At 40.9% G+C, this 21,892-nt stretch overlaps 1 protein-coding gene across 1 annotated transcript; it reads left to right on the forward strand.

The window, feature by feature from the left end:
* Nucleotides 1-8,396, forward strand: LOC141589855 (heat shock 70 kDa protein 18-like). Its single transcript, XM_074410478.1, has 2 exons — nt 1-214; nt 6,631-8,396. Exons 1-2 carry the CDS (start codon nt 1-3, stop codon nt 8,394-8,396), a joined length of 1,980 nt encoding a protein of 659 aa, XP_074266579.1.
* The last annotated feature ends 13,496 nt before the right edge of the window (nt 8,397-21,892 follow it).

The following is a 21,892-nucleotide window of genomic DNA, read 5'->3' on the forward strand; positions in this document are numbered from 1 at the left end:
ATGGAAGGAACCGGAAATGGGCCGGTGATTGGCATTGATCTTGGGACAACATACTCATGTGTTGCAGTTTGGCACAATGAGCATATTGAGATCATTTCTAATGACCAGGGTGAACGTACCACTCCTTCTTGTGTTGCCTTCACAGACTCTCAGCGACTCGTAGGTGAAGCTGCATCAATTCAATCTATCAAAAACCCCGTCAACACTATTTTTGGTTAGTTTCTTCTACTCGCTCCTTAATATAGACTTGCTTTGTCTAAAACTTTTTGTAAGAATTAGTGTTATAAATAAAATAATTGTTGAGTTGTCGATTTTTATTCCAAATACTTATTAGATCATGAAAGGTGAGTTTTTCATATCTACATAGTATAAAAGTCAAGTTTTTTCTTAACTTTTGATTGGCTATTGAATTTATACATGTGGGTCTCCCTATATTTCATATCTTATCTTTATTAATTCAGAAGACAATACTCAATCCACTACGTGCCACATCATTAATTCAGTCTTTTTTTGTTTTTTTTTTTTAAATTCATGTTATGGTGGGACCCGTTAGTGTGAAAAGGAGTATATTTCTTCAGAATTCCGCCAATACAAATATCCTACAAATTCCGTCGTAGAACAAATACTATGAAATAATACTATACATTCCGAATAAATGAAATTAATGGCATGTAAGCGGTATGAATTACAAATCGGAATAAATGAAAAAACAATAATTTAAGCCTTTAAGGTGAACTGTATACCCAGGTGACACTCCTCTTAAACCAGCGTACTCATATTTGACACCGCATCGGACACTGACACTCGTTGGACACATGTCAAAACCTAAAAAACTGTGTCTGACTTTTCCGACACGTGACCATGGTATTTGGACACTTCTCAACATGTGTTCATAGTCTATATTATTTGGTTACACCCTCAAACGGAATCAAGTTAAATTAAAGGTGAACGGTGTGCATTATTTCATCTTGTAGCTCAATTAATAACCTATTACACCAGTTCTAGTACAACTGATAGTATAGAATTTGAGCTTTATAATAATATTTTTGAGTTTTATTTTAAAGAATCCGAGCTATTTAATTATAAAGTTTATGAACCCACTCACTTTAACATAAAAAAAAAAAACTTTAAGAAAGATAAAAAAAATTACAGATAAGCTCAGTTAAATATAGGTTGGTTGTACGATACTTATTGTACCACTGGAGGTATAATGTTATTTGTGGCTAGAGCTTGATGAGAAAAGGAGTTGAACTGGTGGTGAATGATGTTCTCTAGATGAAAATAAAATGTTGAAAGAGATTGATTATAAGAGGGGTTTTAGTGGGAAATGAGAATGTGAGTTATAGTAAATGTCAAGTTTTACCTTCACCTAGTTAAATTTAAAACTTTTACCATTCCAATCATTTCTATACTTTTGTTGAATATATGTGAGTTATATTTTAATCAAATGTATAGAATTGATTGGAATAGAGGTATAAATGTTTGATTTTTTTTATTTGTAAAAATATTTGATATTAAATTTAAATAAGTGATGGTAAAACTTGGCCTTGACTATAACTCATTTAATTTCCCACCAAAACCCGTCTTCTAATCAATCTCTTTCGACAACTGATTTTTCGTCGAAGTAACATCATTTAACCCGAATGATTCCAAATACCAAGGACACGTGCTCAAATACCTTGGCCACGCGTCAGACACGTGCCCAAATAAATGAAAAAAGTTAGACACGACTTTATAGGCAACCGACACGTTTAGTGTTTCTGACGAGTGGCGGTGTGTGACACGGTGTCGGATACGGGACGACTACTTAAGAAGAGTGTCCGTGCTAGCTAGGGCAGAAGCTATTAACCATATTTCCTCTACTTAGGAAATATTCTCGTAAATATTCATATCTTGTAAATATAGCATAACAATCTTTTGTAATCATAGCTTCTACCTTATTCTGCAAGTCTTGTACACCTATATATACATTGTACAATCAGTTTTGTTAATATATTCAATTCACATAATTCTCAAAGTCTTATATGGTATCAAAAGTCTCTCTTCGATCCAACCCTACTCTTCGACCTAAACCTTCGTCCTTCAAACGCCGCACCACCTCGACCTCTCTCTTCCTTCCGTCCAATTCCATGGCAAACAATAACAACAACAACGACATTGTCGTCCCCAACCCTCATGAAACAACCAAACCACTAACCTCCCTTAACCTAAATAATTGTGTTAAGCTTACACCTCTTAATTACACCGCGTGGCGATTCCAATTACAAAACATCTTGTTCGGTTTCAGCCTTCTTGGCTTTGTAACCGGCACCGAAACACCACCACCTGAAACCACCACCGATGCTAACAACGTCGAACAACCGAACCCGTCCTTTTTGACATGGCTCAAACAGGATGGTCTCATTCTCGGTGCTCTTATGGGTACCCTCTCTGCTGCCTTACAACCCCTAATTGTAAGAGCCAAAACCGCAAAGGAAGCATGGGATATCCTTGCTTCAACCTACGCCAACCCTTCACGAGCACACATTATGCAATTAAAAAACCGTTTTGATTCCATTATTAAAACAACGGATCAAACCATTACCGAATACATGAACTCTATAAAGGTTTGTGTCGACCAACTAGCTCTTATGGGCAAAATTCTCGACCACGAAGATATCATTGATCGAGTCCTAAAAGGTCTCGACTACGAAACCTATCAATCTGTTATCACCACTGTCCGCGGCCGTGATACACCTATTTCATTTGAGGCACTTCACGACCAACTTCTCAACCATGAACTTCTCACAAAACCCGAACCTACTACAAACCAGTTTGCACCCTCTGCTCACCCAGCGTACCGCCAAAATAACCAACAACACCGTGGCTACAACCGTCAACATACCACCTCTGCCTACTCCTATCAACCTCGTCCAAACCCACCCAACCATGCCGCTGCTCCCCTCCCCTTCAAAGGCCGCTGCCAATGGTGCAGGGAGACGGGACATGTGATTGCAAACTGTCCATCATTTCGAAAACTCTTTCCCCATATTGAGTTTCCTGCCCCACCCTCTCGTCAACACCATGCTCCATCGCAAGCCCCACCGCAAGCCCATGTCGCCAATTATGGCCACACAACCTATCAACCTACTGCTTCCACCAACCAACCCTTCAATAACACCCCTCCAAATACAAATTTCCTGTTCGATAGCGGCGCATCGCACCATCTGACGCACGACTTGGACACACTAGCATTCCACTCCCCTTATGATGGTATTGATGATCTCATAATAGGTGACGGCTCTGCCCTCCCCATTGCTAATACAGGTTCGTTTACTATGCACAACCTTCAGTTTCGTAATGTTCTTCACGTTCCGAATATTTCACGTAATATAATTTCTATTTCCAAATTATGTTCTGACAACAATGCATATGTTATATTTACTTCTACCTTTTTCTTTGTAAAGGATCTTCAAACCCACAAAACCCTCCTCCAAGGCCGAGCAACCAAGGGAGTGTATGAATGGCGGCCTCCACCAGTCGTCCATCAAGTCGTTCTCCATACTAGAGGATCCACGCCTCCTTCGTGGAAAGGAACCACGCCTCTTTCGTGGCACCATAAGTTAGGACATCCATCAAATGATGTAACCAAACTTATCAATAAAAATTTTCTTTCTCGTATTCCTCCTTTTGATTACTGTCACTCGTGTTGCGTTTCGAAGAGCAAAAAATTGCCCTTCTCTGTTTCGTCCATCACCTCGCAAGCACCATTGGATTTGCTACTTTCTGACCTTTGGACTAGTCCAATTCAATCTTACGACCACTACAAATACTATGTAATTTTTGTCGACCATTATACTAAATATATCTGGCTCTATCCTCTAAAACGAAAATCTGAAACGACCACCATATTTATGCAATTTAAATCCTTAGTCGAAAAATATTTTAATCGGCCAATACGCCGCTTTTTCAGTGATAATGGTGGAGAGTACACCAAATTAAATCAATCTCTTCTTCCTAATGGTATTTCTCATAACACTAGTCCTCCGCACACTCCCGAACATAATGGGTATGCTGAGAGACGACATCGACACATTGTCGAAACCGGACTTGCATTATTAAACCATGCTGGCCTTCCTACGACTTACTGGCCTCTTGCATTCTGTACCGCTACCTATTTAATCAATCGTCTTCCAACAAAGAATTTGGGAGGTGAGACTCCTTATTTTAAATTACATAACATTCATCCAAATTACAGTAAATTACATAATTTCGGGTGTCTATGCTATCCATGGCTCCGACCGTATACCAAACACAAATTACAAGACCGCTCCGTTGCTTGCATTTTTGTTGGTTACTCCAATACCCAAAGCGCTTATCACTGTTTGGACCTCAAAACCCATCGAATATATACCTCTCGTCATGTCCAATTCTTCGATGACATCTACCCTTCTCGAACTCCTACATCGACTTCCATGCATTCTTCCGCTGTCACCCATGATGACTGGTGTACTTTTCACGTCCCACTCATTCCTCCCACGGCAACCACTGCCTCTTCTGACCCGGCGCAACCCCCCATCCCACCTCCTCTTCCTCATACTCGCCCACCTATCACGCAAGTTTACTCTCGTCGCCCAGGGCCCTCGGCCACAGTAGCTTCACCACCTGCCACTGCCCCTTCCTCCTCTTCCGCTGCACCCTCCATACCTGTCACCAAGCCACGCAAACCTGCTATGCCACCACCACCTCGAACCATCGTTACTCGTCTTGACAATGGGATTCGCAAACCAAACCCGAATTACAGTACTAACCTTGCTCAAGCCTCTGCTTCAAATGATGTTTTACCCAATACAGTCAAACAAGCACTCGTTCTCCCTCAATGGCGTCATGCTATGCAAACCGAATTTGATGCTCTTGAAAGGAATAAAACCTGGACTCTCGTTCCGCGCACTTCCTCCCAAAATGTTATCGGATGTAAGTGGGTCTACCGTAATAAATTCAATCCCGATGGTTCTCTTAAGCAGCACAAAGCTCGTCTAGTGGCTAAGGGTTTCCATCAACGACCTGGAATTGATTTTAATGAAACATTTAGCCCAGTTGTTAAACCTACCACCGTACGTCTCATTTTATCTTTAGCTGTGACTAACTCTTGGTCTCTTCGACAATTAGATGTCAATAATGCCTTTCTTCAAGGCAACCTCAGTGACAATGTTTTTATGACACAACCCCCTGGTTTTGTGAATCAATCGCAACCTGATCATGTTTGCAAATTAAATAAGGCCATTTATGGCTTAAAACAGGCTCCGCGCGCCTGGTACAATGAGCTCACCTCGTATCTCCTTTCTTACGGGTTTAAACAATCTATCTCAGACTCTTCCCTCTTTATTCTACACACCAAAACCACGTTTATTTACATGCTTGTTTACGTTGACGACATTATCGTCACCGGACCAAACCTTCCTCAACTTCGTTCCTTCATTGATAAATTATCCCAACGCTTCTCCCTCAAGGACCTCGGTCCCTTATCTTATTTTTTGGGCATTGAAGTAACTCCCAACTCCAATGGACTCCATCTCAACCAATCAAAATATATTTTCGATCTTCTCACCAAATTCAAAATGATCGATGCTAAGCCTAATACCACTCCCATGGCTACTTCCCCTCCATTATCTCGTGAAGATCACCTTCCCATACACGATCATTCTGACTATCGTGCCATCGTTGGCAGCCTCCAATACCTGTCTCTCACTCGACCCGATATTGCCTTTACTATTAACCGTCTTGCTCAATTTTTACATCACCCTACTACCAATCACTGGACTGCCCTGAAGAGACTCCTGCGTTACTTACAAGGGACTCAAACCGTTGGACTCCAGCTGTATAAAAACTCTCCATCTCGTCTTCATGCCTTTTGTGATGCAGACCATGCCGGTGACAAAGACACCTATGTTTCTACCACTGGATTTATTATCTATCTCGGCCGGAATCCCATCTCCTGGTCCTCCAAAAAGCAACAAGGCCTTGCACTTTCCACTACCGAAGCTGAATTCCGCGCGGTTGCTTCTGTCACTACCGAAACACTTTGGCTCCGTAACCTCCTCAGTGAGCTCCATATCACAGTCACCGAACCTCCTGCAATCTTTTGTGATAACCTTTCTGCTACCCTCTATGCCAAAAACCCGGTCTTTCACTCCAGAATGAAGCACATGGCTATCTCCTTTCATTTCGTTAAACAGCAGCTGCTTCATGGTCAAGTTCGAATTCAGCACGTTGCAAGCAAAGATCAACTGGCAGACATTCTCACCAAACCTCTTCACAAACCGCAATACCTTGACCTTCGCTCCAAGATTGGCCTTACTTCCCGGACGTCCATCTTGCGGGGGCGTATTAACCATATTTCCTCTACTTAGGAAATATTCTCGTAAATATTCATATCTTGTAAATATAGCATAACAATCTTTTGTAATCATAGCTTCTACCTTATTCTGCAAGTCTTGTACACCTATATATACATTGTACAATCAGTTTTGTTAATATATTCAATTCACATAATTCTCAAAGTCTTATAGAAGCTACATACATAAGACTGGTTTAATTTGCGTCTAATACACATCTTTGTTTCTAACTAAGTCTGTTTTTGATCTTTGATAGATGCAAAGAGGCTTATGGGCAGAAGGTTCGCTGATGAGACAGTTCAAAGTGACATAAAAATGTGGCCATTTAAGGTTATTGAGCACCCCGATGATAAGGAAGACAAAAGACCTGTGATAGCAATCTCTAATAAAAACGTGAACAAACATTTTTCTCCTGAGGAGATATCCTCAATGATACTTGTAAAGATGAAAGAGATAGCAGAGGCGTTTCTCGGTTCACCTGTACAAAATGCCATCATCACTGTTCCAGCTTACTTCAATGATTCTCAACGTCAGGCTACAAAAGATGCTGGAGTGATTGCTGGTTTAAATGTTCAGAAAATCATCAATGAGCCGACAGCAGCTGCCTTTGCATATGGACTAGGCCAAACGATCACTGGAAGCAATCCTAAAAAGAATGTGTTGGTCTTCGATCTTGGTGGCGGGACATTTGATGTTTCCTTAATATGTATGGGGAAAAACGTATTTGAAGTAAAAGCTGTAAATGGTGATACGCATCTAGGAGGCGGTGATTTCAACAACAATATGGTTAGTCACTTTGCTGAAGAGTTCAAAAGGGAGCACAACATAGACATAAGTGATAATCCTAGAGCTCTTGGGAAGTTAAGAAAGGCTATTGAGAAAGCAAAGAGAATCCTTTCATGCAATCATGAGACATCTATAGACATTGATAGTCTTTCCGATGGAATTGATTTTAGTTCACCTATAACACGCGCTACATTTGAGAAACTGAATATGGAATTGTTTAATAAGTGCATTGATCTTGTTGATAAATGCCTAAACGATGCTAAGATGGAAAAGAACGACATTGATGATGTTGTTCTTGTGGGTGGATCTACTAGGATTCCAAAGATTCAGGAGCTATTACAAGACTACTTCACAGGGAAAGAGCTGTATAGAACTATAAACCCAGATGAGGCGGTTGCTCATGGAGCTGCTATTCATGGTGCTTTCTTGGCTGGTTTAATTGATAGGAAAGATATTGTGCTTCTTGATGTTGCTCCTTTATCGATGGGTATCGAACTTCAAGGTGGTGATATGAAAGTCATTGTTCCCCGTAACACAACTATTCCAACAAGGAGAGAGGGCAGGGTAACTACATATTACGACAACCAAGCTTCGGCCTTATTTAAAGTATTTGAAGGTGAGAGAGCAAAAGCCGTAGACAACAACTACCTGGGAAAGTTTACTTTAGCGGACATTCCTCCTGCACCAAAAGGTGTCCCCAAATTTGATGTCTTGTTTGATATTGATGCAAATGGTATACTTACAGCATCTGCTGAAGACATCGTGACTAAAGAGAAGAATCAAATCACAATTACTAATCTGAGCAGATTATCAAAGGGAGAGGTGGATAGAATGTTGGAAGAAGCTGAGAAATACAGGGCTGAGGATGAGCATTTCAAGAGGAAAATGAAAGCCAAACATGCTCTAGAGACTTATGCAAATGAAATGGGAGTGAAACTGAGATATTATGAAGGTAGGCTTGGTATCGAGGATACGAATAAGATTAGAGGTGCGATTGAGAGTACTACACAGTGGATTAACTGGAACTTTCATCTTAAGGCCTGGAAATTCGAGGAGAAGTTGAATGAGCTCCGACAATGTTGTGACCCTATTTTTGCTAAAATCTCAACTGTAGCCACTCCTCCTTCTCGTCGTTCTGCTCTTCCAACAATAGATACAAGAGATGCTAGTACGTCGTCTGATTCTGGCAACATTTATGGTAAATTCCAAAATTTGTGGCCTAAAAGAAGATCCTGAATACAATCTTTTTCGTCTACTACTGCTACCCATAACACATTAATATTTGATGCTTTTATAGCAACCAACACTATGTTCGATATTTCTATATTTCGAGTGCTTTGTATTCAACTGTTTGAAGGTGGTAGTCACCTTAAATAAAAATATGTTTGCTCTATTTTTCTTTTCATAACTACATGTTCAATCCTTGTAGAACTTCACGTGACATTGATGAACATGGTTTGTGGTTTGAGTCTGGTTAGTGTAAGAATCGGGTAAAATCATCGCTCACTAAGCTATTGAAAAAGTACTTCACGATAAAGATAAAGGGGGGCATAAACGGCGAATAAGGACCATTAATGATTAGCCCAGAGTAACATATAGCAACTCAATACAGATCGCCCTCTAATAGTGATGATCACCAAATAAGATTATACCCAAAATGATATTGTTGGGCCTGATATTTCGCAATATGTTTAGGATAAAAAGCCTACCCTAGTCTACAATCAAGACAGAACCGTCAGGGTAGCTCAGGATCAGACAGGAGAGGGCAACGGTCAAGTACAAAGATAATATTTGACCATGTCAACAATAATTATGAGGAATATTTCAGCATTATTACAGCAATTAAGAACACAATTATGGAGAATATTTGGTCATTAACGATAGCATTTATCCGGGTAATTAAGCATAATAAAGGAGCAGTTAATGGCGTCATTAAGAGGGAATATAACGCCATTAAGAGGAAGATTATGCAGCCGTTGATAGAACATATATATAAGAAGCAGCCAAGGATCATTGGAGACACATTCTATCATACTACAAGCAACACTACAACAATACTTAGAGAAAATACAATATATTGTGCTAATTATATAATAATTTCCCAATTACATAGTGAAATACTCTCCTGACTTGGTGCCCGTGGTTTTTTCCCATTCAAGGGTTTTCCACGTTTAAATCTTGTTCTCTTGTCTATTTACTTATCTAGTTTTACATTACATACGTTTAACCCTGCTCTGCAGTCATAGCAAAGATATTCGAGCTAGTTAACCCTGCACTTACTCTACCTTGACCTGATTCAGCTCTGCGCAGAATCCACCCAAAACAATTGGCGCCCACCGTGGGGCATCTAGCTGTTAGAACACACTTGGTTGATGATGCCAAGTTTCCTTGTTATTTGATTATTTGTTCTTAATTACAAATGCTTAGTGATTGAAGCAATCAAATGGATTTTCAAGAAGGCCTAACATGATTAAAATGAAGTCAACAAGAAGTCAAGACAATGATATGATCCTAGCCTTAGTCAAAAATTGTAAGAGTAAGTGTAACATTCTTATTTACGTCAAGTGACTGCAAAACCATGCAGCAGTAGCAGTGCACTGCACTGTAGTTTCTAATACTACCGTATGGAGGAATGTTTATGTTTTGGCAGGATTTTTACTGAATAAGAATGTCCTGCCAGAGAAGATGTTAAGGGATGATCTAACTCAATTTGACTCGCCTGACTAATGTAATTAAATAGAAAAACAAGCAGAAAGTAAAGACACAAGGATTTATACGTGGAAAAACCCTGGGAATAAGGGAAAAAACCACGGGCACCAAGCCAGGAGGGGATTTCACTATGATTTTGGGTTGCCTGACAGGGGATTTGTATGTCAGGCGTTTTGCTAAATAACACAGGTTGTAAATAATTGAATATTGATTACAATAATGTGAGTAATAGTGTGATTGCACGAGTGAATAAGCAAGTGTCCTTCTTCTTCCTTCCTTCATGCTATTTATAGCGATATTCCAACGGTGCTTTTTGAGTTTGTTTAGGGTTTCCTGGTAAATAGGACACGTGGCCTATTTACCCGGAGGTGGTTGTGTGTTCTTGTTCTATATTCCAGCTCATGCCTTTGATTATTTCCTCTATATTCTCTTCTTGTACGTTTGAATAGTTCTTCCTCGTTTATAGGGAGTTTGTTCATAGCCTGATTGTGCTTTTCTTGCCGCCTGACTAGCTTTAATGGTGCTGCCTTCGTGCCTGTTATAGTCTTTCTTTGGGCCAGGCTTTTTGGTTGCCTTACCCTGTGCTTCCCTCCCGCTTGGTGCTTGTCCAGGCACTCCAAATGCCTGGCTTTAAGTATTTCTTCTTCAGGTTTAGCTTTGGACATTGCCTGATTCTTTGTCTGGTCAGGCAGGACAATTCTGGGCCCAACAATTGCCCCTTATCTTCTTATTCCCTAATGGATCTGGCCAGGAATAAGGAGATAAAAAAAATTTGGGCCAGGCAAAAAATTGTATAGGGATATTTTATCGGAGTAGAGTTTGTATTTGGTTCAACTTCTATAACGGTTATATTGTCATTAATGGGGTAGATTCACAAAATCCTAGGAGAGTTATGATTAGGTTTATCCACTTGTTTTTGCCCGTTTGTGTTTGCGGCTATAAATATCTCTTTATGTTTTCCTTTGCTTTCACATTCCCAATATTCAAACTCTTCTTTCTCTCTCTAAAATTCCTTTTGCAAAAGAAAATCAGTTATCAATTAAATCTATAAAATATGGCTGGAGGGAGGAGAAAGACGGCTGTATCTAAAGCTCCTGCTGAGGCTGAGAAGGTTCCTGCTGTTGTTGATGTTCTAGATGTCATTCCTGAGGACGAAGTGGTGGAGGTAACTGCTTCTCTAGAAATTTTATCTATGTCATACAAATGGGTTGAATATACTCCTGTGAAGGCTTTGGCTGCTTCTTTCCATGAGGCTAATCAATTGAAGCCAACTTTTGAACATTATCTGAAGGGCAGGAGTCTTATTCCTACTGAAGCTGAGGTTTAGATCCCCGAGAACGGTCCAGTCAGGGCCAATTGGGGCAGTCCTGGCTAGTTTTGTATCTTTGAATGGGTGTTCAAGGGCGGATGTCAGCTTCCCCTTTCTCCTTTTATGGCTGAAGTGATTAGGGCTATCAGGGTTCCTCCATTCCAACTCATGCCAATGGTTTGGAAGATCGTTCATTCAGTTGAGCAATTATGTACTAAACATAAGCTGGTCATTACCCTGGAAGATTTTAAGAATGTCTACCATTTAAAGAGTCATTCTACTGGCCGGTTTAATCTCCGAGTCAGGTCGAAGATGGCTCATTTGATCACTAATTTCGATTCAGGAGATGATAAGGGATGGGCCCAGACCTATATGTTCATCAGGGCCGATTCTATTGCCCCTGGCCTGGATTACTTTAATTATCCTGCTGTTGAGGGAGGTAGTTTCTCTTTTCCTGCATTGTATTCTGATTAGAGATGATTCATATTATTTTGAAAAATATGCTTACTTGCTTTTGTTTCTATAGTGAATGATTGGGCAAATAATCCTAATGCTGAGGGGTCGGCTGACCGGATTGCAGCCTTCATGGCGTTGCCTGAAGAGGAGAGAGCATGGCCTGCCTGCCTGGGGCAAGCACCTATGCGTCGTTTGAAGAAGGCTAAACTGAGCACTTACAAACCAGTGAAGGGTGCTAAAGCTTCAGGGGCTTCTTCGTCAGGGAGTAAGTTTTGTTGCCTTTGCTTTGTAGATTTTTTATTTTGAACATGTGTTTATATTGCTGATGTAGAACCTCGTCGTACAGCCACTAGGGCTTCTACCAGGATAACTAGCTTTGGTTTGTCCCTGGTGAAGGCAGGTGTTTTGTAACACCCCCTCATACCAAGGTGCCTTACCAGGACCACCCTACCATGAAAGTGTGTTACCATCTCGGTTACCCGAGGTTAGTAAATATCAAAAGCGTCTGAACTAAGCACGTTTATTAAAGTACCAATGATATAATATTTACATCAAAATCAAATCCCAAACTGATCCAACGAAATATAAATAAATGTCTAACAACTGAAAATCATAACTACGACTCGAACAGTGATGCTACGACTGATGATGACAATTCCCCCATGACTGTCCCAAGCTCACCAATAGCAATACCTGTCAAGTCTGCTCACCATCTCCGAATGGATCACCGCAGGTTTTACAAACAACAACACGGGGTCGGATACTCAATCAATGTAAGGCAAACAACACGGTAACCAGCTGATCATCCACACTCCCCGGTCTCTCGATCTCACATAGTAACCGACTACACACCGAAGTGTGTAGCCCTGCCAGATTACCCATCGCAACAGGTAATCCACGCCGCCAGTGGGTGACCGCAGCCGATCCCACCAAGTCCAGCTCATCAACGAGCGACTAAAACAAATCCCTGTCCCTTAATGTGCACATCCCCTCCCATGACGGGTTCCACGGAGGGCGAACTAGGGTGTGAAGCCACTCCCGCAAGTGACTCCACCACAATCACAACACACAGCATCACAGTTGTCACAACCTCTCCACACCAACACCGTCACAACAACGCCCATACTCCGATGATCAGCAGTTATCAATAATCATGAAACAATCATGCCATAACAATTAACAGTAAAACTGAGTAGGAAACCCTACCTTAGTAATCAACAGTAGAATGTAGATCAGACAATCAGAAAGGCTCCTCTACGAAGTCTTCTCCTATACAATAATCACATACACAATTACATACTGAACCATCCCCCTTTTATTCCCTAATTCCAAACATACAGTAGTCCCAATAAAACATAAATGACATAGGGAATGAACTTACCAACAGTATAATGCGAGATTGCACGTAAAGGTCACAACGATTGCACACACACGAGATTATAGGATGATTAGAGAGTGATTAGAGAGTAATTAAGGTAAATCGTAAAATGATTAGGGTTAAAATGACGTTTTAGAAACTGACGGTAAATATAAAATAACCCTAAATACTCCCGCATCAAACCGCTAAAACAACACTCGCCAGACCGGATACTCGGTCGAGTAAGCTATACTCGGCCGAGTATCCTCTACTCAGTCGAGTATTCATCATACTCGGTCGAGTGTTCCTCGGCAGTAGCCAAACAGACCCTACAATTAACACTACTCGGCCGAGTAGAGCCTACTCGGTCGAGTGTGCAACTTAATAAAATCCGTAGTATTACATGTTTCCCAAATTATGAGGGAGAAATCCAAGAGTAGTGAGACTACAGGGAGTGACAGTGCAGTGCAATTTCAGGAACCCGTTCAGGAGGTACAGTTGGCATCCCTTGAGAAGGTTGTGGATGAGGCTGGTCTGGCTGAAAAGAGGAAAAGGGTAGATGAATCTTCAGGTGGGGTTCATGAGGTTAGAGGGGTTAGAGCTCGGCTCGATGAGGTTCAATTTGCTAAGGAACAAATCCAAGCTCAATCTTTTATGGTTGATGATCCTTATTATAAGTATCAGGCAGAGGATTCCTCTGCTCGTGCTTTGGCTGCCATGTACCGTACCAGGGATTATGCTGCCAATATGATCACTATGCTGCAGGAGGTAATTTCTTTTTGTCTGATTTTGTATTGGTTATTTTTTTTTTGCGTGTGGCCCGAATGGGGATATTTTTGGCAGAATGTAAATGATATGTTGAGGGGTGCCTATCAGCTGGATTTTATAACCAACCTCAAAGATACCTTGGATTGGGAGGTGCAGATTCTGAAAAAGATGCTGTGAAGTTCAAAGCTGAATTGGAAACGGCAAAAGCTGAGAATCACTCTTTGAAAGAGGACAATGAGGCTGGGAAGGCTCGGTTGGTGGTGGAGTCGTCCAAGCTGAGTTCTGCTTAAGATGCCCTGAAAGCTCTCCAGGCTAAATTTGACATTGTCCAGGAAGAATTAAAGTTTGAGAAGCAGGCTATGCAGGAGCAACTAAAGGTAAATGAGGAATTGGCTGTTGAGAGGGATTTGGTGCAGGGCAGGTATAAGGATGCTGCTCTTTACTTCTTTGGTAGGGGTCGTGTAGATGCTATGAAGGAGCCTGTTGCAGTCAGGCCTTTCTGGGATCCTGACCAGGAATTAGCCAACCTTAATGGTAATTACCCTGAGCTTTGCAAGATGCATGCCGATTAGGAGGTGGATTCTCCTCCGTCCAAGGAGAAAAGTGGTGACGCTGAGGAAGGACGGGATAATGAGGAAGAGTAGGATGAGGAGCCTTGATGAGGGGATCAGCTCTGCTACTGCTTCCAAGGCAGGCTAATTTGTTTTTGGTTTATTTTTGAAGTAGTTTGTTTTGTTTTGGCGCATCCAGGGGGGATGTTCCCTGGACAAACAATGTTTCAGTTTTTGAGGGCTTTTTGCCTTATCCAGGAGGGGTGTTCCCTGGGCAACTACATTGCCTTGGTATAATTTGAATCCTCTTTTCTCTTGATTCCTTTGAATGACTTGATTTATACCTGTGAATAATTCATTTTGACGTGTTTTGTTATAATGATGCCTGTCAGGAGGGCTTATGGCCCTCAATCCACAATTAGGAAATGATGGCTTTGTTGCCCGTCAGGAGGGATTTTTAGTAAAAAAAAAAGGGGCAGTCGCTAGTCAGGAGGGCTTATGGCTCTCAGCCTGTCATGAGGACTTGTTTAGACAAGTGGTTTGGTCTTTTCCACCATCGTACTTGTCTTTTATTTTTTGTACTGAGCTCAGTTTACTTTTTGGGTTAGGCAGGCAGGTGCCAAGTTATTGTAAAGCATTTCTGGGATGCTATTCAGGTTGGGTAGAGTGGCCCTCAATCATGAACATTTGTTTCAGCCTATGTGTAATATATAACTAATGGAAAGAAGGCGTAAAACAAGTTTTCAGGATTCGATATAGTAAGATTTAAATAGACAGGCATGATAGGGTTTGTATAAAAGATAATAGGCACATATTCAAGCAAGATAGCAGGTAGAAGGAAGACGTAATTTGCTGTATAAAACTTAGTCATGCATATAAAGAGTTAATAGTTTTACTTGGTTTTGGTTTAGACATGAAATAACTTTAGGTGGGAAATGTTCCAAGATCTGGGGATCATTTCTCCGTCCAAAGTTTGCAGCCTGTAAGCTCCCCTGTCCTACTATTGAATCAATCAGGTATGGCATTTCCCATGTGGGAGCTAGCTTGCCTGCATTTTTGTCCCTGGTATTAGGTAAGATTTTTCTTTGGACCAGGTCTTCTTCCCTGAACACCCTGATGTTGACATTCTTATTGTAACTTCTGGCTACTGTTTGCTGGTAGGAGGCTATTCTGATCTTGGCTGCATCTCTCAGTTCTTCAGTCAGGATCAGGCTGTCTTGTAGTAGTGGCCTGTTTTCCTCTATGGTATTCAGGCTACTTCTGGTGGTTGGTACGTGGTTTTCTGCTGGGATTACTGCTTCACAACCATAGACCAGGGGGTAGAGAGTTTGGCCTGTGGCTGTTTTAGGTGTAGTTCTGTCGGCCCGAGGACTAAGGGGAGTTCTTCAGCCCATCTGCCTTTTCTTCTTTTTAGCTTTTTCTTTAGGCAACTAATTACTACTTTGTTACTAGATTCTGCCTGACCATTGGCTTTTGGGTAGCCTGGTGTGGATGTTACCAGGTTGATATTTCATTATGCACAGAAAGTTGTTGTTCTCTTTCCCACAAACTGTGTACCATTATCACAGACTATTTTTGAAGGTATCCCATATCTACATATGATGTTGCGTTTGATAAATGATATGACATCCTTCTCTTTGACTTGCCTGTATGAATCTGCTTCTATCCACTTGGAAAAGTAGTTAGTCATTGCTAGCATGAAGACTCTCTGTCCAGGTGCTTGAGGTAATTTGCCTATTATGTCCATGCCCCATTTCATAAATGGCCAGGGAGCTGAGATGAAGTGTAGTAGCTCTGATGGTTGGTGGATGTAAGGGGAGTGGATTTGACAGGCTTCACACTTGGAGCTGTGGGCTATGCAGTCAGCTCTGAGGGTTGGCCAAAAGTAGCATGTTCTTAGAACTTTGCTAGCCAGGCTTTTGCCACCTTTCTGATTTCCACAGTATCCATCGTGTATATCCTCTATGAGTTGTTTAGCTTCATGAGGTTCCAGGCAACGCAGGTAAGGTCCAGTCTGTGACTTTTTAAACAACATGTTATTGATAATGGTATGGGTATAGGCTTTGATATTTAGGGCCCTTGCTTCGTTCTTATCATTAGGGAGTATCCCCTGTAAGAACCAATCATAGTATGGTTTGGTCCAAGAAGTTGTGTCCTCATGGATAGGACAAGTTTGATCAGGTCTTTCAATGGTTGGTTCTAACAGGTGGACAATCGGTATTTTATCAAACACAGCAGGGCTGAAATTTGACCCCAGGTTGGCTAAAGCATCAGCCTGAGTATTCAAGTCCCTTGGTATTTGGTCAATGTCAAATGAACTAAATTTTTTGCAAAGGTTTTTGACATAATCTAGATAGAGGACCATTTTTGAATCCTTTGCTGCATATGTTCCTTTAACTTGATTGGAAATTAAAAGAGAGTCTTTTTTACCTTGAGGTTTGTCACACCAAGTTCTATACATACCTTAAGTCCGGCTATCAAGGCTTCGTATTCAGCTTCGTTGTTTGTTGCATTGAATTCACAACTAATAGCCTGTGCAATTAGGTCTCCCTGTGGTGATTTCAATACTAGTCCTAGTCCAGTCTCTCTCATATTTGTTGCTCCATCTACGTGTAAGATCCATTCCTGGCCTGATTTATAGGTGTCTAGATGGTTGACCTCTTTTATGAGGTCTAGTTCTAGGTTAGGGCTGAATTCAGCCACAAAGTCTGTTAATGCCTGAGATTTAATTTTTGTCATAGGTTTAAAGGCTATGTCATAGGTGCTTATTTGTACTGACCATTTTGTCATTCTGCCTGATAGCTCAGGCTTTCTCAGGACAAATTTGATAGGCAGGTTGGTTCTGACAATGATTGGGTGACTTTCAAAGTAAGGTCTGAGTTTGGTGCAAGACATGATTAAAGCAAGTATGTATTTTTCAAGTAGACCATACCTTGTTTCTGCATCCAGGAGACGTTTACTTACATAATAGACTGGGTGCTGCTGGCTTTCAATCTCCTTGGTTAGGACAACCGCTTACTGCTGTTTCAGTGACAGATAGATAGACCGTCAGGGGTTCCTCTTTGTTTGGTTTGGCTAGCAGTAGGGGCGTAGTCAGATATGTTTTAAGGTCCTGGAAGGCTGCTTCATGTTCAGGCAACCATTTGAATAATTTGTTCTTCCTGAGGAGGTCAAAGAAAGATCTGCATCTTTCTGATGATCTGGATATAAATCTGTTCAGGGCTGCAATTCTTCCTATTAACTTTTGGATGTCTTTGACTGATTTGGGGGATTCTAGTTCCAGGATAGCTTTTATTTGTTCTGAGTTGGCTTCTATTCCTCTTTTGGTTACCATGTATCCCAGAAATTTGTCTGAAGAAACTCCAAAATGGCATTTGGAAGGATTGAGCTTCATATTGAATTTTTCCAGGATCTTGAAAGCTACTTCTAGGTCCCTGACATGATCTTCAGCCTTTTTTGATTTGACCATCATGTCATCAATATAGACTTCCATTGTATCCCCTATTTGATCTTTGAACATCATGTTGACCAGACGTTGATATGTTGCCCCTGCATTATTCAGGCCAAAGGGCATTGCTGTGTAGCAGTATATGCTTCTTTCTGTGATGAATGGAGTGTGTTCCTGGTCAGATGGGTGCATCTTGATCTGGTTGAATCCACTTGAGGCATCCATAAATATTAAGATTTCGTCTCCTGTTGTGGCGTCTATCATCGCATCTATATGAGGAAGTGAGAACAGGTCTTTTGGGCAGGCTTTGTTGAGGTCTGTGTAGTCTACACAAACTCTCCACTTACCATTCTTTTTCTGTACTACCACCACATTAGCCAGCCATTTAGGGTACATGACTTCTCTTATCATTCACATGTCTAACAATTTGTCTACTTCTTCATTAACAATGGCATTGCGTTCAGAGGCAAACTTTCTTCTTTTCTATTGCACAGGCTTATAAGATTTGTCAATGTTGAGTTTATCTTTAATGATATTAACATCTATACCAGTCATATCAAAATGAGACCAGGCAAAACATGAGGATTTATTCTTAAGAAAGCTTACTAATTCTGGTCTGATATTGTCAGAAACATCAAATCCTACCAGTACATGCCTGTCAGGATACTTAAGGTCTAAAATGACTTGATCTGTTTCCATTTTGGTTTCTGCCACATAAGTGGTCCTGACAGGGTATTGTAATTGCTAAGCGAGGGACTTACCTGTCTTGGAAGGTTTCAATGATTCAGTGTAACATTCCTGGGCAGATTTTTGTTCACCTTTTATGGTTGCTACTCCCCATTTTGTTGGTATCTTGACACATTGGTGGTAGGTGGAAGGTATAGCCCTGACATTGTGGATCCATGGTCTTCCTAGGATAGCATTGTAGGATGACAGGCAGTCCAGGACTCCAAATCTCTCATATGAGGAGACTCCTTCCACATATGTTGGCAGGTATATTTCCCTCAGCGTGTTCTTTGTCTCTCCGCTGAATCCCACTAGGACATTATATTTCTTTATGATTTGACTTTCATCAATCTTCATTGCTTTCAGGACATCAAGCATGATCAGGTTTACTGAGCTGCCTCCATCTACTAGAATTCGCAGAACACGTGCAGTTCCTATTTGCATGGTGATAACCAGGCTATCATGGCGTAGGTCAGGAATTCCCTGCATATCAGTGTCGTCGAAAGTAATTTGAGGTAAATTTCTAGGTTTAAAAGGAGATTTCATTCTTGACTCCCTGGTGATTTTCTTTACAGCAGAACTGGTCAGGCCACAGATCTCATATCCTCCATTGATGAATTTGACCTTATAGATGGGCGGTGGTGGGGGCAGGTAACGTTGTTGCCTTTCTTGATTCATTCTTGCTCCATCGTCTTCCCTGCTCTTTGTTGGCATCAGGTCTTTCAGATAACCTTTCTTTAGTAGGTAGGCCACTTGCATGCGCAATCCCAGACATTCTTCTGTTGTGTGCCCTATGTCCATGTGGAATTCACACCATCTTGTAGTGTCTTTCCTTGAGTTGGGGTTGTCTGTCTTCTTTGGCCATTTAACAATGTCTCCCATGTTGTCAAGTCTTTTGATCAATCCTGCAATATCAACAGAGAAGTTATACTCTTGGATAGGGGGGATAAGTATAGGAATTACCTCGTTGTTCTTGTGCATAGTTGACTTCTAATATGTCAGGCCTTGTATAAGGAGATGGCCTGGAACTGCTTCCTTTGTGGTTGGAACTTTTCCTGTTGGTTTTGTCATATCCTGAATTGTTGTCAGTGTTGCCTGCTTTAAAACCTTTATCTTCTTCCAGCCGAATATAGCCTATGGCTAATGCCTGGACATCTTCAAAGGTATGATAGGGCTTCATAGTCATTGCATCATAGAAATCACTGTCCAGGGGTAGCCCTTGCCTGAAAGCTTCCACGGCTGTTCCAACATCACATCTGGGGATTGACACCTTTTCTTTATTAAATCTGGTCATGTAAGATCTAATTGATTCACCAGGCTTTTGCTTGATCCTGTACAGATCACTGGATCTCTTCTCAAGTTCCCTGCTGTTGGCGAACTGATGGTTGATGGATTTGACTAGGTCAGCAAAGGATTTGATGCTTCCATTTGGCAAGTTTATGTACCATTGTACGGCAGGCCCATTCAGGGTTGTCCCAAATCCCTTGCACATGCAAACTTGTCGTAGTTCACTGGGAAAAGATGCTGCCAACATCTTTTGTTTGTAATAGGCTACATGATTTTGTGGATCTGTGGTCCCATCATATATTCTCATCGAAGGAACCACAAATTTCTTTGGCAAATCTATCCTTGCTATCTCATCCACAAAGGGTGAGTCAGCATAGCTTTCTGAATTTGCCTCCTCAATGGGAGTGGGTACTCAAGAAATCTTTTCAAATTTTTCATGGAGTTTTTGAATTTCCTGGCGCATGGCCATAATGATTGCTGTATTGGTTTGATTCGGTAGAGCTTCTTCATTTTGAATTTCTTCTGAGTTTGTTTCTTCTCCTGCTTTGGACTTTGGTGGAGTAGGGGTACCAAAGTTGGAGAAATCAATGTTCCTCATGATTGAGGAGAATGGCGTGCTAGGTTGAACTTTCAATTTTGATCCTGAAGCTTTTTCTCCTAGCCTTAGTTTTAGGCTGGACTCTAATTCCTTTAGTTTTGTAACTTCAGCTTCAGCCTGGGCCATTTTCTGTTTCAACTGTTCCATCTCCAACAATTGTTGTTGGGCGGCAGCCAATTGTTGTTCAATACTGTCTCCAGTCATTTTTAGAGTTTTTGTGCTATTTGGTTTTGGGTTTTGACTATTTTTTAGCTATATGCCCCACGATGGGCGCCAATTGTTTTGGCAGGATTTTTACTGAATAAGAATATCCTGCCAGGGAAGATGTTAAGGGGTGATCTAACTCAATTTGACTCGCCTGACTAATGTAATTAAATAGAAAAACAAGCAGAAAGTAAAGACATAAGGATTTATACGTGGAAAAACCCTGAGAATAAGGGAAAAAACCACGGGCACCAAGACAGGAGGGGATTTCACTATGATTTTGGGTTGCCTGACAGGGGATTTGTATGTCAGGCGTTTTGCTAAATAACACAAGTTTTAAATAATTGAATATTGATTACAATAATGTGAGTAATAGCGTGATTGCACGAGTGAATAAGCAAGTGTCATTCTTCTTCCTTCCTTCATGCTATTTATAGTGATATTCCAACGGTGCTTTTTAAGTTTGTTTAGGGTTTCCTGGTAAATAGGACACGTGGCCTATTTACCCGGAGGTGGTTGTGTGTTCTTGTTCTATATTCCAGCTCATGCCTTTGATTATTTCCTCTATATTCTCTTCTTGTACGTTTGAATAGTTCTTCCTCGTTTATAGGGAGTTTGTTCATAGCCTGATTGTGCTTTTCTTGTCGCCTGACCAGCTTTAATGGTGCTGCCTTCGTGCCTGTTATAGTCTTTCTTTGGTCCAGGCTTTTTGGTTGCCTTACCCTGTGCTTCCCTCCCGCTTGGTGCCTATCCAAGCACTCCAAATGCCTGGCTTTAAGTATTTCTTCTTCAGGTTTAGCTTTGGACATTGCCTGATTCTTTGTCTAGTCAAGCAGGACAATTCTGGGCCTAACAGTTTATACGAAAAGTTTAAGTGTTAAAATCTTTACAAATTTCATATTCTCAAAGCTGTAACATTTAAATCATCAAAATTTGAAAACAAATCTGAAATTTTAAGTCACTAATCTCCATTGTTAAATCCTCTAGATTTGTGCATTTACTTTTTACCAAAATGGTAAGTTGAACTTGTCAAAGTTTTAAAGCTAGAAAAGTTTTTTGTCAATTTGGTAAAATGTCACATGTTGAGTGTTTTGGGAAGAGTTTTATGATTTTGATTAAATACTTGTGCCTCAAGCCTAACACCTAACACTTACCATCACTCAAAAGCTACCTATTTTATATTGGATTTAATTAACCTTAGTTGTACTTCTTAGTGATCACATCCATTATAAATAGTGTGCCTTAACTTCATTTATTTCTTATTACTCTCCAAAACATTTATTGTAAAACCTTGCAAATCATTTGTGCATTTAAAGCCT

The sequence above is a fragment of the Silene latifolia genome, chromosome 7 (assembly GCF_048544455.1).
Source record: "Silene latifolia isolate original U9 population chromosome 7, ASM4854445v1, whole genome shotgun sequence".
NCBI classification, from domain to species: domain Eukaryota; kingdom Viridiplantae; phylum Streptophyta; class Magnoliopsida; order Caryophyllales; family Caryophyllaceae; genus Silene; species Silene latifolia.